At 44.1% G+C, this 18,262-nt stretch overlaps 1 protein-coding gene across 1 annotated transcript in view; it reads right to left on the bottom strand.

Moving 5' to 3' along the window:
* The window catches only part of cacna2d3 (calcium channel, voltage dependent, alpha2/delta subunit 3), a gene marked incomplete at both ends in the record, with an annotated part of 138,466 nt that overhangs the window by 27,569 nt on the left and 92,635 nt on the right, over positions 1 to 18,262 (bottom strand). The window contains 5 exons of the mRNA XM_084315635.1: positions 881 to 998; positions 1,272 to 1,327; positions 1,749 to 1,789; positions 3,076 to 3,151; positions 8,653 to 8,723. Coding sequence (XP_084171761.1) covers positions 881 to 998; positions 1,272 to 1,327; positions 1,749 to 1,789; positions 3,076 to 3,151; positions 8,653 to 8,723 — 362 coding nt within the window. The remainder of the gene's footprint in view (positions 1 to 880; positions 999 to 1,271; positions 1,328 to 1,748; positions 1,790 to 3,075; positions 3,152 to 8,652; positions 8,724 to 18,262) is intronic.

Below are 18,262 nucleotides of genomic sequence, written 5' to 3'. Positions count from 1 at the left end.
AATATTAACAAAAGTAAGCACAGTCTCGACGGAGCGCACAGATAGGCAGCCGGTCGTTGCGGCGCCATCTTCATGTGTATCAAGGTGGGGGTCCTAATGTGTATCAATGAGGGGGTCCTAATGTGTATCAGTGTAGGGGTCCTAATGTGTATCAAGGTGGGGGTCCTAATGTGTATCATCAATGTGGGGGTCCTAATGTGTATCAAGGTGGGGGTCCTAATGTGTATCAATGAGGGGATCCTAATGTGTATCAATGTAGGGGTCCTAATGTGTATCAAGGTGGGGGTCCTAATGTGTATCAACGAGGGGGTCCTAATGTGTATCAATGAGGGGGTCCTAATGTGTATCAATGAGGGGGTCCTAATGTGTATCAATGAGGGGGTCCTAATGTGTATCAACGAGGGGGTCCTAATGTGTATCAATGAGGGGGTCCTAATGTGTATAAATGTAGGGGTCCTAATGTGTATCAACGAGGGGGTCCTAATGTGTATCAATGAGGGGGTCCTAATGTGTATCAATGTGGGGGTCCTAATGTGTATCAACGATGGGGTCCTAATGTGTATCAATGAGGAGGTCCTAATGTGTATCAATGAGGGGGTCCTAATGTGTATCAATGTAGGGGTCCTAATGTGTATCAACGAGGGGGTCCTAATGTGTATCAATGAGGGGGTCCTAATGTGTATCAATGTAGGGGTCCTAATGTGTATCAACGAGGGGGTCCTAATGTGTATCAATGAGGGGGTCCTAATGTGTATCAATGAGGGGGTCCTAATGTGTATCAATGAGGGGGTCCTAATGTGTATCAGTATAGGGGTCCTAATGTGTATCAATGAGGGGGTCCTTGACATGAAAAAGGACCACTAGGTTAGTAGGCCTGTACCTGATACAGCCCTCACAGTCAATGTTGCCAGTCGTCTCTTTGATAGTGCGCTCCGAGACGAAGGCAGGATACTCCGTGTCACAGGGGACCATCTTGGTTTTACCATGAGGCCTCTGGGCTGAATAGGGGACAGGAGGGACAAGTTGAACAGAGCCATAAGGTGAACATCCATTAAGTTCCCACCACTGCACTTACTTACTTATGCCCTATACTTACTCACATTATGCAGGCACAAACAAGTAGATGAATGTTATATTTTAGAACTTTTAGATGCGTGTGCACGCACATACAGTACACACAGACAAACATGTGCACACACACACACACACACACAACACACACACACACACACACACACACACACACACATGCTGTCATGATGTACAGTCACCTTTTACAGACAGGTCTACGTTCCACCAACTGTAGAAGTTAAACTCCAACAGAAAACTGAAGAGAAGAGCACAAACATTATTATTAGTATTATTATTAGTATTATTATTATTATTATTATTATTATTATTATTATTATTATTATTATTATTATTATTATTATTATTATTATTATTATTATTATTATTATTATTATTATTATTATTATTATTATTATTATTATTATTATTATTATTATTATTATTATTATAAATAATGCTAATAATATCCTTATGGTTATTATTATTTAATTGTTTTCCTCATTAGTAGTAGTAGTAGTAGTAGTAGTAGTAGTAGTAGTAGTAGTAGTAGTAGTAGTAGTAGTAGTAGTAGTAGTAATAATGGTAGTAGTAGCATTAGTAGTAGTAGTATACATAGTATTTGTCTATCAATGCTAAACCAATAATGTATGTTATCTTATTCAATGTTATATTCTTACATGACAAGTTCAGTCAAGAGCCACTTCACCACAGAGAAGGGCTGAAAGAGAAAGACAAAGATGGAAGCTTTAAACGCCAGGATCTTTAAATGTGTGATGTTATGAGATTGTTAGATCTGACCAATACACTTTGAGACTGTTCTATAACTCTGCAGTCCACAGACCCAGAAATAGCTAAATGTACTCACTGTGCTGTTCAGTATGTAGCTACCTTTTTTTGTACCCTCTTGTACCCTTCACTTTGCCCTCTGAAATCTTTTTATGATACACACTATATAAAGTATATATACACTTGATTTGCCCCCAGAAATACATTATTATTATTATTATTATTATTATTATTATTATTATTATTATTATTATTATTATTATTATTATTATTATTATTATTATTATTATTATTATTATTATTATTATTATTATTATTATTATTATTATTATTTTCTTTTTACATTTTTAGATCTTTTTATGGCATTTTCGGCTTTATTGTGGATAGGACAGTTTGGAAATTGGGAGAGAGAAAGAGATGGGGAGGACATGCAGCACCGGATTCGAACCCAGGACGCTGCGGTTACGCTGAGCGTATATACGTGGTGCCTCACCGGGGCGCCCTGATAGATTTGTGTATTTAATTTAATCTGTATGACCTTATTTTATGTGCTGAAACTGTCACACTACATAGATAATTTTTTACTCAAGATCTGTCAATATATAATATAATATGTCCTGCAGCACGTAGCTAGATGTGGCTAGATGAAGATTGTTAATAATAATAATAAACGTTATTTGTATAGCACAAATTGTATTTCATACATGAATTGCAGAAACAGGCACAAAATGAGCACATAAAGTGCAGACATAAAAATCACATCGTTTTCACATTAGGATCCAACATCCCAATAGGCCACCTTGTTTATAGTTTGATTCTATGGCAGTTTTAAAATAGTAAAATGGTGCAATAGTGCAGTGAAATAAAATAGTTAGTAGAATAGAATACAGAGTAAATTGATGCAATAGTGCAGTGCAATAAAATTGTTTTGAATGACTGTTTAACAGTTTAAAACCGTCTTTACCTTCCCTGTTTGATATCCACAGTTTAAAACCTGACAGTCCTCCATCCTGTTTGATATCCACTTTGACCCTTCGAACCTCCCTCTCAGGGTAAACCTCCCTCTCAGGGCGCAGTTCCCTCTCTCACTCTCCTCTGTTTGCCATAAATGACGACTACACTTATATTCCAAACCAATGGTAGTGCCTGAAGGAATTTGCACGCCTGTTTGCACTTTGAGAACATTGCTGTGCTGGGTTTATTAAAGCCAATACTTACATCTGATAAAGTGCGTGCGCTGTCGCTACTCCCAGCATACTCTTTGCACATGGCCTGGTAGTCGTGCAGATTGATTCTGGACAAGGGGAGGAAATACAGAACTCGTTTATATTTATATGAGATACATGATGCAGTCTGTATGCAGTCTAAAGAATCAACCTTTTTAAACATGACAACATGAACATTCTAAATGGCTCCAAGTTTATGTCCTGTTGTCTTTGCTGAAACAATAACTGACAGGACATACATTTGGGCCCAAGCTGTTATAGATCGTATAGCTTACGCTCTGCTCTTAGTGGAACTATCCCTTTATCCAATCTAATAATGAATAATTTTCTCCACATGCACACACCCATCCGCCTGGCCACACCCACATCCGCTCCTCTACATAAGTGGGGTCATGGCCACACCATCAGCTCCTTCCCTATTTTCACCACCGAAAAGTGTCTGTACAACACCACTTTAAGTTTAGTGCCGAAATAGTTATTGGAGAAGAGGAGCTGCGTTGACATTGTATCTTTGTTTTCTCTCTCACTATTTTTCGAGAAAGTAAATCGATAATGTCTTCACCACTGGAGAGTCTAGAAGATGATGATCATTCTGACCTCCACCGGCACTTCGCATCGGGGCGCGCGTCGCTGAGCAATCCCCGCCGGCATTGTCTCCGGCTCTGCAGCTGGATACTATGCTTCGGGAGACGGTCGGCTGTGTGAGGGCTGACGGCCTCTCTGGGCGGGTGATGTTTTTTGCGATGCAAGCCTCGGGTGTGTCAGTTGTGAGGGGACAAACTGTACAAGCTTGCGAAGGTCGGCTCCAGGCTGGAATCCTTTCGCTGCCCCTTAGCGGCGTGGAGGGGGTTCTAGTCTGATGCCCCACGATAACATACTGTAGGCTCCTCCTCAATGAAGTCGTAGCTTTGTTTTCCTGGGACCGTGATTCCAAATCTGCGTTTCAATTCCCCGGGTCTCTGGACAAACGGATACCCTCTGCCGCCGCGCTGGCCCCGCTTTTCACAGGGAGGGGGAAGGGGGAAGGGGGAAGGGGGAAGGGGGAAGGGGGGCGGGTTCCCTGGTTCCACTCCAGGTTAGGATGGGTGGGTCACGGGATTTCCCCCCGGCCATGGAATACGTCACTGGGCGCGTTTTTCCTGTTGGCCATGAGACATCCGTGAGTTTTCAGGTCTGTGCTGCAGACCGCTGTCATTATCAAAGTTGGATGATGCGATGCATTGAGAACTGTTTGTTTTCTGCTCTGCTCTCTATTAAAGTGTGTATTGGGCCATTGGTCACTTGGCCCAATTGTTATTACATGTATCTTTTTCAATTGTTACTCACGTAGAGGTCTCTCTGGGGGAAATTCTGTCTTCCCCTCTTATGTAAAGCGCATAATTGACAGGGTTTTACCCTCAGACGCGTCATATGAGACCCGTGTCTGTGTCTTATAGGCCGGCTTCCTGCTGCTCGTCCCAGACAGCATGGAGGAAACGTTGTCTGGTGTTTCTTATTAGAATTCGCCATCGATATGTTTCGGGTTCTCGACGTGCATATAGCGCTGGCCCTGGGTGCTTTCCATGTGGAACCACTTTATGGCTGGCGCGCCTTGGTTGCCCAATTGGTGGAGGGAGTAGAAACGGCATTTTCTATGCGGGCGGCTGGGAAGGAGTTTTTTTTATCTCTACCGAGCGCCAATGCACTAGGTTAGACTCGATGACTCACGTGCATTTCCGGGGGGAGATGACGGAGTAGATCATTACATTGGGTGGAGGGGTCTCACGCCCATGAGGTGGGCCACCAAGAGCAGCGCATTCACGTACTGTCCATCTTGGTGGCGCCCTCTGTGATGTATTAGATCGACACGCGTACCTACCCCCCTCTTAGGACTGGGGATGGCGGCGTGACTAGGACGCGGGACTGGTTCTGGTCGCGCCGGACCAGTTCAGTTAACCCGTTGTCCACCGGGGCGCAGATCTGCTGTTCTGGTACCCCGAAGGACTTTGTGCTTTTCCGGGGGGAAAATGCCGGGTCGGTCGGGGCTTCGCGGGGATTGATGTCGTGGATGTGTGTGTCATATGTATGCCACTACGAGTTGCCCATAACAGTGACGTGCTTGGTCCATACTGTGTTGTACCTTGTGCTGTGTTAAGGGGCCTGGTCCTTCTCCATTGTTTCACCCCTCCCTCCCCCTGCTGGGCGGGTATGGGAGGGGGCTGTCGGGTGGTTGCTGTCAGCCCCTCTAGGCATCCCTGTGTAGGTCCCGGTCCGCCAGGCCCAGGTCCGGACTCGTTCTCGTCGACCTGTTGGCCTGGGTTAACCCTTTGAAAACTGAAACACTTGTACTGCTTGTATAGCCTGTGTATACACGCAGTTATGTTTCTAAGTTTTCTTGGTGGGTTAAGGGAACAACCGCCTCCTGTTAAACTAAACATAGGGAGGTGGTTGATTCTCCGGTGTGTTGGTAGCAGAGTCGACTCTCGGGTTGAGGCCGGGCTTGACCCCGTCTGCCCGAGAGTATACCCCTGCATCTTTCATGACGTCTGCCAATTGTGTCAGCCTCTCCTTTGAACCTCAACCCCGCTGGATGGGGGGTCGGGTTTGTGGAGGTCATGACATGGTGCACAGCATACCAAACACCCCTTCCGCTGGGTACTGTTCTCACAGTAGACCCCTTAGGCGCCTGTCTAGTCTGCAGTGCTCCAGGCACAGGTCGAGTTCTGGCCTGTTGCCTGGATTGAGGGATCAACCTCCTTGGGGGTTGTCTCCCCGGCGCGCCGTCTGGCCCCACAGTATTGAGGGGGGGTAGCCTCTTGGGGCTTACAGCCATGCCAACCTGGACATGCCCGATCTCGTCAGATCTTGGAAACTAAGCAGGTTCGGCCCTGGTTAGTTCTTGGATGGGAGACCCCTAGGAATACCAGGTGCAGTAAGCTAGAGTGCTTCAGAGCGGCGTGCCAGGGGGGAAGGGTCTGCTCTTGTTTGGGCCCTGTCCGATATGCTGGCGATGTGGGGGGTGATGTCACCAGTGACCGTCTGGTGGGGCCCCGATGCTGCGGCCTCGTTGGCCTCACCAGGCCCCTTTTTTCGGGGGGTCCTGGCCCTCAGGTTGTCCTAGGGCTGGGACCTCCTCCGCGCTCCGTTGCTACGGCCTTGCCACGGGGTTGGGTTCTTGGCCTTCAACCCCGTGATGTTGGGGGCTGTGACGGAGGTGTTTTTGCTTCCCGTCCATTCCCTGGTGGTATGTGGGATGCGCGCCTGAGTGGTCGCGGGTCCTTCTGAGTGAAGGTAAGTCCCACGGTCTGCTCACCCTGTGCGTTTTGAGGTGCTAAACCCTCTTCGCAGAGTCGGATCAGATTCCCTCCCGTCCTCCACTAGGGGGGTCCAGGGGGCTCGGGTCCTCCCCGGTTCTGATGGTTGTGGGGGGCCTTAGCGGGTACATCTGTCGAGCTTCCGCTCTGCTCAGCTCCTGTATTCCACTAAGAGCAGAGCGTAAGCTATACGATCTATAACGTAAGGTTATTCTATAACCGTAGTTATATGAGTATAGCGAGCGCTCTGCTCTGACTCACTGAGGACCCCGTGGTCTTTTGCCTTCGGTGGTGAAAGACTTGGGAAGGAGTTGATGGTGTGGCCACGACCCCGCTTATGTAGAGGAGCGGATGTGGGTGTGGCCAGGCGGATGGGTGTGTGCATGTGGAGAAAATTATTTATTATTAGATTGGATAAAGGGATAGTTCCACTAAGAGCAGAGCGCTCGCTATACTCATATAACTAGGGTTATAGAATAACCTTTACGTACGCTGGCAGCATGTAGCTTAATCCCAGCGGAAGAGTGCAAGAGCGCTTCCGCATTTTGCCCTGATTGGCCGTGGTAACGCCCTCCAAATGCGCATTTTCTTTCCCCCCGCTCAGACGCCGAAATGGAATGCATGTAGTACATTGCAACACAACGCAGCATTTTCGCGTACATTGCAACGTAACACAACGCAGCTGTCAACTGTACTTTACATATTATCCAAACGAGGACCACATAATGTTATTTCCCTGTACATTGTAACGTTAACACAACGCAGCTGTCAACTGTACTTTACATATTATGGAATACATGTATATTATCGCGACGCGACGGCAGTGCGGAAATAGGCTGTCTATTGCCATTCTCTAAGACAAACTCTAACCTTAACCAGCTCCTTAACAGCGCCTAAACTTAACCCTTCTAACCATAACCAACTCCGAAACAATGCTTAAAGTTAACATGCCTAAACTTAACCGGCGAAAGAATGCATGTTAAAAAAAAAAAAAAAATTTTTTTAAGGGAACCGAACTTGTCACCAACTGACCACAGGATCCACAGCACGGCGGCATACCAGTTGAGCTAAGCGTCGAATGAAAAACATCTGGGATTACGGCTACATAATGCCGCAAGCTCTGCTGCGTCCATCGCGTGTATATATGTGTGCTAATATGGCGCGTTAGCGTTAATATGTGATTAATATGAACCAAAGCGTGTTAATATGTGATTAATATGAACCAAAGCGTCGAACCAAGCGGGGATCTCATGTGCATGCGCGCGCGAGCACCTGGGCGAAGGAAAAGGAAATGCGCATTACCGTACTGGCGTATGGCAAAGAATGCGGAAGCGCTCTTGCACTATTCCGCTGGGATTAAGCTACACGCTCCCTGGCAATGGAATTCTATTGAAAATGTCTTGAAAACCAATAGAGGCCTTGCACAGAATGTTTAAAATGTCCATTTGGCCTTCATGTTGGAAGAGACAACAGTTACTATGTGCAAAACAATGGTTGCTGTGTGTTGATATGAATATATTAACAAAAACATGGTGTTTTATTACTGAATCTAAACAAGTCACAGTAGAACAGTAATATCATGCTTTTCCAATGTTTTTTTTTATATTCAAGCATTTCCTTTTGAAAGTAGTTACCAGTTACTACACAAGCATCTGTGCAAGTGTATTTCATTACACCATGTCTTATCTGTTTATTCTTACACATTTGCTCTCATTTTGACAACCTCGTTTTTAGCATTTTAGCATTTTGTACATAATAATGGATTGAATTTGTACCGTGGGGTAGTTTTGTATATTTTGTATATTGTTTTGGTCTTTTGGTGTTTTATGAAGCACAATCTCAGGAGGGTCCAAGCATTTCACTATAATGTACATGTACCTTATATGTGACAAATAAAACAAAACTTGAAACTTGAGGCGTTTTTTTGTGGAACTTTCCCCTAAGAATACCTTTTTTTTTATTCTAGAACTCTTATAGACATTTTCTAACTTGACAACATAAACATTCAAAATAGCCCTCTTTGTAGTTCCTGTTACTGTGTATGTTAATACAGTCGCTGACAGGAGATTAACAGTGGCAAGAGTTGTTCCCCTAGCAACGGAATAGCAACGGAATACTTCTGAAAAGCTTTATAGCTTTTTCAAAAGGCCAGTAGCCATTGTGACTTTTTGGAATATTCAGCTCTCAAAGTTCTAATGGAACACGCGAGACAGTGCACTTGAAAGGGTTGAATGGATGAGAGGAAGTGGGGGTGGGGGTCAGGAGAGGGTTTAGACCTTTTGAAGGATCCCATTTGGAGGAGTTTGTTCATAACAGCACCCTCCACCACCCCGAAGAAGAGCCCTGTCTAGAGAGAAGAGGTCATGTCAAAGCTCATTGGTACACACACACACACACACACACACACACACACACACACACACACACACACACACACACACACACACACACACACACACACACACACACACACACACACACACACACACACACACACACACACACACACACACACACACACACACACACACACACACACACACACACACACACACACACACACACACACACACACACACACACACACACAGACACACACACACACCTGATCAATCATAACCTTTAAAATGGATAGTTCAACTCTTTGGAACCCAGACCTATTTCTTACTTAACTAGAATGGATACTCAGTAGAGCACTTAATGTCTGTGGTATGCTGTCGGTAATAGATATGTCCCCCAAATGAATGCATAACCTAAACTATTGGTTTAGTGCACATACAGTCACTCAAGAAAGTACTCAGTCCCATGCGTTACTTACACATTTAACTCTAAACACGTAGTTATTAGAACAATGCATTTATTTGGGATATTTGGCCTTCTCTGAAGAGTAGGCTAGTCTTTGGTAGAAATACATGAGAAAGTTTGTAAAAGTGGTCAAAACATTTCCTCCTCACTTCCTGCTTGTAACATTCTGTAAATAAACAGTACCGTATATTTGTATGTCGTGTATGTCATAAATGTTATGATGAATTGAAAATGGGGGACCCTGATGTAAACAAGACGAAAGTCGTTCTCTGGTCTGCATCACATTCAGCGCCAATCACGAGTATAGTCGGGTTTTGATCCTTTGATATTTTCCCTCTGATCCCCGTTCTAAATCATCATCCGGATCATTCTAGCCGTCCCTGGCTCATTTGTATACATTGGAATTGCAATTCCGATCGAATATCACCAGGTGGCAGTATCGTCTGTGTCTGAACTGGAATTGCATTGGCGTGGATACACGTTTTCCTTTTTCTTTTTTTTTGTAAGGGCTCCTCCTCCTGCCTGAACACATATACACTGGTAATCACGATGGCGATGTAATCACTTGAAATTATTCTTTTTGGAATACCTTCTGACTAAGGTAAGGTATATTCTATGTCTATTTTACCGAACCTGAAACGTGTTTTTCTAACGATCACAGTTTTGTGTTTTACAGGACGTAAAACATGCTCGGCAAACACGATCACAGTTTTGAGTTAAAACGACCCCCCCTATGTGAAGGTACATATGTACATCTTATATACCTTTGATTTGGGAGTATTTGGGGTTTCAGGGAATCAACCAGAACGATTCGGGCTTATTGCACATAACACAAAACAAACTATTTTTTCCATGTTGGACTACAAGTAGTGTCTGTCAAATGAGCCACACCAGTCTCCACAGCTATGTATAAAAGGGAACACACACACAGCTCTGCGAACATCGTGAAACACCACGGAAATGACCATTTTAAGCTGGCCTTCTAGCGGCAGAGATGGGGACAGCTTATGGCGCTAAAAGTGTTAACAATTGAGCCGTACTGTATTGTACCCATTCTGCAATCTGTTAATACAATTCTCAATCATTCAATCAATCAAACAATATATGACTGGAAAGTAGGCTGATAGCAGCCAGCAGCACGTCACATGGCTGAGGCACCTATTGTTATGAATCTGTTGTGGTGCTGATACATATCGCAAATACATATCTACATGCAATTTTTCTTTCAACAATACTGTCTCCCAATCTGGTCCCTCACAACAAAGGCAATTACAGAACCCATAGCAATACTTTACAATAAAAGAGCTTATACAATTCATGGTAATTTCCCACCCTTGACTCACCACTGTACTGCACTCTCACACTCCTCGGCTACAACTTTTCAGAACTAGACAAAAAGTCTAGCCACTAAGTTCTATTTTATGCTCAGAAATAACTCTTCCCCAACACAGCTTTACTCCCAAGACACAATACAAGACAAGAACGCATCACCAGATAAATCTCACATGCACTCATTCCAGTACCGGCTTACAAAAATAATTATGGACTAAGATAATTTTCTCACACATACACCAAGATTTGGAACGAGATCCCATTCCACATCAGAGCAATAACCCCCATCTCACATTTCAAACAGGCCTACAAACAACATCTGATGCTAGAAAACACCTGTAATCACTGATCCCACTATTTCCTAGGTCTTACTTTTGTTGATGCTGTCGATTGTATTGACTGCTATGACTGCATGTTTGTCCTTGCTGTCCACAATGTCTATAATGCAATGTCTTTGCCAGGATTATATTATTATATGTAGTGCAACTGCCTCAGTGGAGGTTTCTCTATGACAACACGTGAAATACAAATTCACTCATAATTCATAATTATTATTAATTTACATATACCTATATATATATATTTCTTTTTATTATTATTATTATTTTTTTATTATAAATGTTTTCCTCTGTAAAAAAAATTCCAGTGAATTTTTTTCTTCTTCAAAAATGGCCAAAATTGACAGCTCTGAGCAGGCCTGCACTGCAGTATTGCCTGCAGTAATTATTCGTGCAGAATACTTCACAGGTTGACCCATTGTTAAATAAATAATAAATAACAGCCAATCAAAATAGGCTATTAACTTCATCTATGCACGGACTGTGCAGTTAAACTCTTGCCATTGAATGGAGGATTTAATGATTGACAGCCCTTGACATCCAATACACGGAGGTTGAATGATTGGCAGCCTTGCAAATCCAATCAGAGTCTGCCTGGTAAAATACATGCAGAACTGCAGCTGGGCTGGCGTCAGTGTTCTAGTCAAAGTTGTGTTCCATCATCTCATGTGTGCATTTTGCCTGAAGAAGAACATTAATTTGCCTAATATAATCATTCATATTTTAAGATCTTTATTCACTTGTTCACTTATTGTTGTGCACTGGATAATATATCTTTTTTTTTTATCTCAGTTGAAGACTAGTGTAGTTGTAGTTGACGTGAACGTGCCATCTTGGACAGTGAAGGCAAGCTAACTTTTAGCTAGTAGTTTACAGTAGGGCCTACAGCTGTAACAACACACAGTAGGCTAAATTAAACTTTGCGCCAACATTAGGACCAAAGTATAAACCAGCAACTGAGCAACATGAAGAAGTGGACTTATGCACCTGGATCAGAAAAAGTAAGTTGGAGTGTTTGTAAAACGAAAGCCTGATTAGCCTGGATGCTAACGTTAGCTAACTGTTTAGAGAACAATACATACTTGTAGTAGACTTGATTAAGGGATTGCAACGTTGTTAACTTGGCTATGTCACATTATAAACACAATGTAATGTATCACGTTGGCTGCTGGCTGCTAATGCAGCCTGCAGATAATATTTATGTGCACTGTGTGTTAGTGTCAATGAATTAATGCTGCCGCTAGCTTGTGGCTAGGCTAGCGTTCTTTGCTAATGGCTAACGTTAGCTAGCCGAATTGTTTAGAGACTTGATTAAGGGATTGCAACGTTGTTAACTTGGCTATGTCACATTATAAACACAATGTAATGTATCACGTTGGCTGCTGGCTGCTAATGCAGCCTGCAGATAATATTTATGTGCACTGTGTGTTAGTGTAAATTAATTAATGTTGCCGCTAGCTTGTGGCTAGGCTAGCGTTCTTTGCTAATGGCTAACGTTAGCTAGCCGAATTGTTTAGAGACTTGATTAAGGGATTGCAACATTGTTAACTTGGCTATGTCACATTATAAACACAATGTAATGTATCACGTTGGCTGCTGGCTGCTAATGCAGCCTGCAGATAATATTTATGTGCACTGTGTGTTAGTGTAAATTAATTAATGTTGCCGCTAGCTTGTGGCTAGGCTAGCGTTCTTTGCTAATGGCTAACGTTAGCTAGCCGAATTGTTTAGAGACTTAATTAAGGGATTGCAACGTTGTTAACTTGGCTATGTCACATTATAAACACAATGTAATGTATCACCAGCCGCGGATATATAGGCGAGGCGGCTGAGGCAGCCGCCTTAGGGCCCGCGGGGGGTCTAGGGCCCGGGCCCGGCCCGGGACTGAATGGAGTTGCCGTTCGTTCGTGGGACTGGATGACAGACTGCATTGCGCCATGCCCCGGGGCCCGGGTCCTATGTTCCCCGGGCCCCCTATGTTTCCCATGTTCCAAAAGGGTTCTATGTTCCCCGGGCCGCCTATGTTCCCCCTATGTTTCCCCGGTAGCGATAAAGGCTCGCCCCAGGCTCGCCACAGCAGTGGATGGATTTAAAAGATAGGGCACTTTTATAGATAATTTATTTGTATCGCAACGCAGTCATGGATCTAGTCGTGCCACGTAGCATTATGTCGAATAAATTCAAATAGAATAAACAAGTCTAAAACAAAGACTTTTAAACGAAGTTTAGCCTATTAAATCATTTTATAAGCGTTCGTTTATTTGTGGTCTGCGTGAGAACACTGAAGCAACCATCTGCAGAACACCAGCCCAGCCCTCCCCTCCCCTCTCCTCTCCTCTCCTCTCCTCTCCTCTCCTCTCCTCTCCTCTCCTCTCCTCTCCTCTCCCCTCCCCTCCCCTCCCCTCCCCTCCCCTCCCCTCTCCTCTCCTCTCCTCTCCTCTCCTCTCCTCTCCTCTCCTCTCCTCTCCTCTCCTCTCCTCTCCTCTCCTCTCCTCTCCTCTCCTCTCCTCTCCTCTCGCTGTCAGGCCCTCCTATTCTTCCCGATTGTAGCCTAAAATAAATTAAAGAATGATGATTGCTGGGAAATGTTGTCTCTCCTGTTGTGCCTCCAGTGCAAAATCTGACTTGTTACTGGAGGACAACAACATTACCCAGCAATCAATGCGTCATTGCGTCATGAGACAATTTACCTGGTGCGGAAATTAAAACGAACAGCAGACGTCTGTCTCTTACAGCGAGTGAAATCATCAGTGAGTGAAAGTGAATGATCCATTATATTCCGCAACCATGCCGCCTAAGCCTTACAAACATAAATGTGGCCGTCAAAAAAGAACAGACAAAAAAGGATCATCAGTCCGTAACTTCCTCGTTCACTGAGGTGTGTACTGCCATGCTGTTATTCCTGACGTTACCTGTGACTGTGGCTACAGCCGAACGATACTTCTCCAAGTTAAAACTTATTAAGACCTACCTGCGGAGCTCCATGGGTCAGGAGAGACTGAGTGGGCTTGCAATCCTGTCCATTGAAAACACCAGAGCCCGGGAGTTGGACATTAAAGACATTGTGGAGGATTTTGCACAACGCAAGGCTCGTCGTATGCCATTCAAATAGGTGAGTATTAAACAAACTGCCCTTTTCTCTATAATAGTATTTATTATCTGTCTGCTTTATATACCACCGCGGCCTCACGGCCAGCGTGGGGACAGAGAGAGCTGGGCTGGTGTTCTGCAGATGGTGATGGTTGCTTCAGTTCTCACACAGACCGCAAATAAACGAATGCTTATAAAATGATTTAATAGGCTAAACTTCGTTTAAAAGTCTTTGTTTTAGACTTGTTTATTCTATATGAATTTTGTCTACATAATGCTACGTGGCACGACTAGATCGGTGACTCCGTTGCGATACAAATGAATTATCTATAAAAGGCTTTTAAATCCACTGTTGTGGCGAGCCTGGGCCTGCTTTATATACCCCGCCGCTGCGGCAGTGCGGAGAACACTCTCCGTGGTGCTGAAACGTTTTTCCTGTTTTATTCCACTATTCCAGGAATTTCCAGAATTGTGTGTGAGAGATATTGGGATCATAGGAGAGAGAGATGGGAGAGAGACCTGCATGACCAAGCTTGGCTTCACAGTAGAAGAGAGAAGACAAAAGCGATTTGATCACTTTATTTTTTTATGACCCTCCATGCTCCGTGACTTTCCTTATTGAAGCGTTCTTATTAATGTCCGTGTTGCGCACACGTGGGAGGAGGGAGGGATGTCCCGGTGCCGGGTCAGGTGGGGGGGGGGGGGGGGGGGGGGGGGGGGGGGCCCGAGCTGGCCCGAGCTGTCAAGAGCTGTCAATCTCGCCTCAGGGCCCGTGGGGCATTCCAACCGCCACTGTGTATCACGTTGGCTGCTGGCTGCTAATGCAGCCTGCAGATAATATTTATGTGCACTGTGTGTTAGTGTAAATGAATTAATGTTGCCGCTAGCTTGTGGCTAGGCTAGCGTTCTTTGCTAATGGCTAACGTTAGCTAGTCGAATTGTTTAGAGACTTGAATAAGGGAATGAAACGTTGTTAACTTGGCTATGTCACATATAAACACAATGTAATGTATCACGTTGGCTGCTGGCTGCTAATGCAGCCTGCAGATAATATTTATGTGCACTGTGTTAGTGGTGCTGCCTAAATGAATGAATGTTTGCCGCTAGCTTGTGGCTAGGCTACCGTACGTTGCACTGATCAGATCTAGTGACTAGTGCCTCTGTGGAGGAGGAAGTAAACATTGCCAGGCATTCTGGTCATTGTAGTTCTCCCACTTTTCACCGACAGTTAACACTTTGAGTGCCACTCACGAGATATCTCGGGTTTTTAATAGTGACGTTGAATGCCACTCATGAGATTTCTCGGATTTTTTTTTTTTTTTTTTAGCGATCTGAAAAATTATTGCATCACCCGAGCCTACCCGAGTATAGCCGAGCGGCGCCGGCGATCACTGTGGAAAAAAGCGCCCCCTGTCGTCTCTCAGATGACATAAGTGATTTTGGAATGGACTCAATGAAAATGAATGGGGAAAAAAATCCGGTACTCCACATTTTCAAGTTCACTGATCCAGCCGGGGTTACCACAGTTCATTCTGGAACCTCAGATCCCCGCTGATCATGGAGTTCTACAGTATCGCGTTGGATCCATACACGTATCGATTTTTTCGAATGGTGATCAGGAATTGGAATATACCAGTTGGATACCATCTGATGTCAGGTAAGGACTCTATGTTATCAGTGTTAGGATAATCAGAGTAAGTTTGATGAAGATATAGGCTGTTTTGTGAAATGTCTTCTTTCGGTTTCACTGTAAAAGTCTGAGAGGAAATCAACGAGGCGATTATCCGTGCGCGGCCGTAATGTGCTTGCGTGCACGTATAATATTGATCATCTAGCGTTTATTTGAAAACGATTCATAAAAAGGCAGACGAATATCAACGTTGTGGAATATTCCACTAAAAGACGATTTTCATAGAATGCTCCAGAATGAGCTGTTTTTTATATCAAAACGGGGGCTTTTCTAACTGCTCTGAAACGGAAACGACGCGATAAAAAAACAATCTGCCTTGACAGCACTGACTGGAAAATAGTCTTTGATAATGCGATGGGCAGATTAGACACATAGCCATAATTTAAAACATAGATTAGGCGATATTAACGTTAACATTGGTGCCGATGGTGGCATTCAGCCGGTAAAAAGGAAAACCAGGCGTGGCGCTCAAAGTGTTAAGGGTGACATGACATGCTGGTTTGATGAAATGTATAGTGTAAATTAAATGAATAGTGTATATTCAATAGTAGTATTGATAGTATATTAGCCACTGTATACTGTACATGGTCTGCTTGGTTTGATCGGGCCGCCGAGCCATGGTCTGCTTGGTTTGATCGGGCCGCCGAGCCATGGTCTCCTTGGTTTGATCGGGCCGCCGAGCCATGGTCTGCTTGGTTTGATTTAGGGGAGTGGTCTGCCCTGTGGGGGGGCCCCGACATATTGCGCAACACCACTGCATACCATTGACTCAGAAAGGTCTGTTTTATTGAAATCGTCACAGCAGTATAGTTTGTTTATACTTCAGAAGGATGATATTTAAACATGGTCCCCAAAATGAATGGAAGCGAATGAGGAGCCTGACACCTGGGAGAAATGGGGGTATTGCAGCATTGGGGATGTTTAAAAAATATAATTTAATATATAATATAATAATTTGTGCTTCACCTAAAAATTTGGTCAGCAACCTCCACTGAACTGCCTATATGTTTTGTATATAAATTATTGTTTCATGTGCTGCAGAACAGGAACCTGCTGAAAACCAGTTTGTAACTGAGTCAGGACAGTTTAAATGTACATTGTGAAATGTCTTTTTGACCCTTTCCTGTATAAATAAAGTAAAAATGAAATGAAAATGATTGATCAGCAGACCAGTGGCAACAGTTCGTCAATGAATGTTTTCTTTACACAAAAGCAGCTGTGAGCACTTGGAGAACAAGGCAGGTCCACAGGTTACCCACTCGTTTATTGGGTACATGGCGGACGTGTATACACTGGCTGTCACGCTCACACAGAGCCATAAATCACCGCACAGGAAGTAAGTCAGATAGAAAGAATGACTGTTTTAGCTAGAATTTCTGCTTAAGACTCGCCTTCTTAAAGTGTTAACCACAATGTTGACCCTGTATGCACATACAGTAGGTGTTGATACAAAGGCAGGACGCCAGTAAGAGTTTGTGGAACAAGATGCTTTAAAGTTTAAAGGAACACGCCAACATTTTGGGAAATTAGCTTACCGTCTTCTCCAGATAGAGACAAGAAGATACTGTAGATACCAGGTTCCTCTCTGTGCGTTCAGTAGCTATCTGGCTGCATGTTAGCCTAGCTTAGCACCAGTGATGCCGGTAACGCGTTACTAAGTAACGCGTTATTGTAATCTGATTACTTTTCCCCGAAAATAGTAATCTAACGCGTTAATCTTTAAAAGCCAGTAATCTGATTGCAGTTACTTGTCCAAGTGGCTGTGCATTACTATTTCGTTACTATCTCATCATAAATTCATAATGCAGGCGGAATGCAGTATTTTATTTCGTTTTCGACAGTCAAAAATACATTTTTGAGCTGTGCTTTTTTCTTATTTGGGAGTGACGTGGTGTGGCAGTGAAAGGGTTACACAAGAATGTGGCCCGCGGCGTGACTGGACTCTCTGTCTGTGAGTGACTCTGCTTTGGCCCAATCACATTCCCCATCCACAGTCTGCGAATCAGAGGCAGAGTAGGGCGGGTCTTCACAGCACGTCATGTGACATATGCGCCAATCGTGTGACAGCAGGGCTCCGTTGCATTCGTCTGAGAATTCCACCCCAAAACGCTTACAGGAGGAAAAAACGCGGCTTATTATTATTACCGAGGCGCGCGGCTTATTATATTATTAAAACAGCTACTTGTGGGCACTCATAAAAACACCGTGGTCTACAAGTTGTTTAGCGAGAGGATGGTGGTAATGTGCTTCAATAGAACAATGGATCAATGCCATGTCAAAACTCGGCTCCGCTGAACTGAAGGGCTCCGCAGACCGCAGTACACACACAGACACACACACACGCGCGCGCGCACACACGGGATCGCAGCAGCCACACACACATTTCCACTGTCCAATAGACAAGCGCCCTTTTCGACCGCGTGACATTGTTCAGATGTTTCAACTTCACCCCCAGAACCGAAACTATATGTGAAAGCGACCTAAACGTAAATACTGTCTACCGCTAAAAACAGCACATCCAATTGCATTGAAAGCATCTGGAATCACAACACTACGACGCTTCGACTAGGTACAGGAGGACTCGGAGGCCAGCCAAACAGCAAAAGAGAGAGATTGTTTCTTTCCCTATTG

Source organism: Notolepis coatsorum (assembly GCF_963971535.1).
Source record: "Notolepis coatsorum genome assembly, chromosome: 6".
Lineage (NCBI taxonomy): Eukaryota > Metazoa > Chordata > Actinopteri > Aulopiformes > Paralepididae > Notolepis > Notolepis coatsorum.
This window is presented reverse-complemented; position numbering and strand designations above follow the sequence as displayed.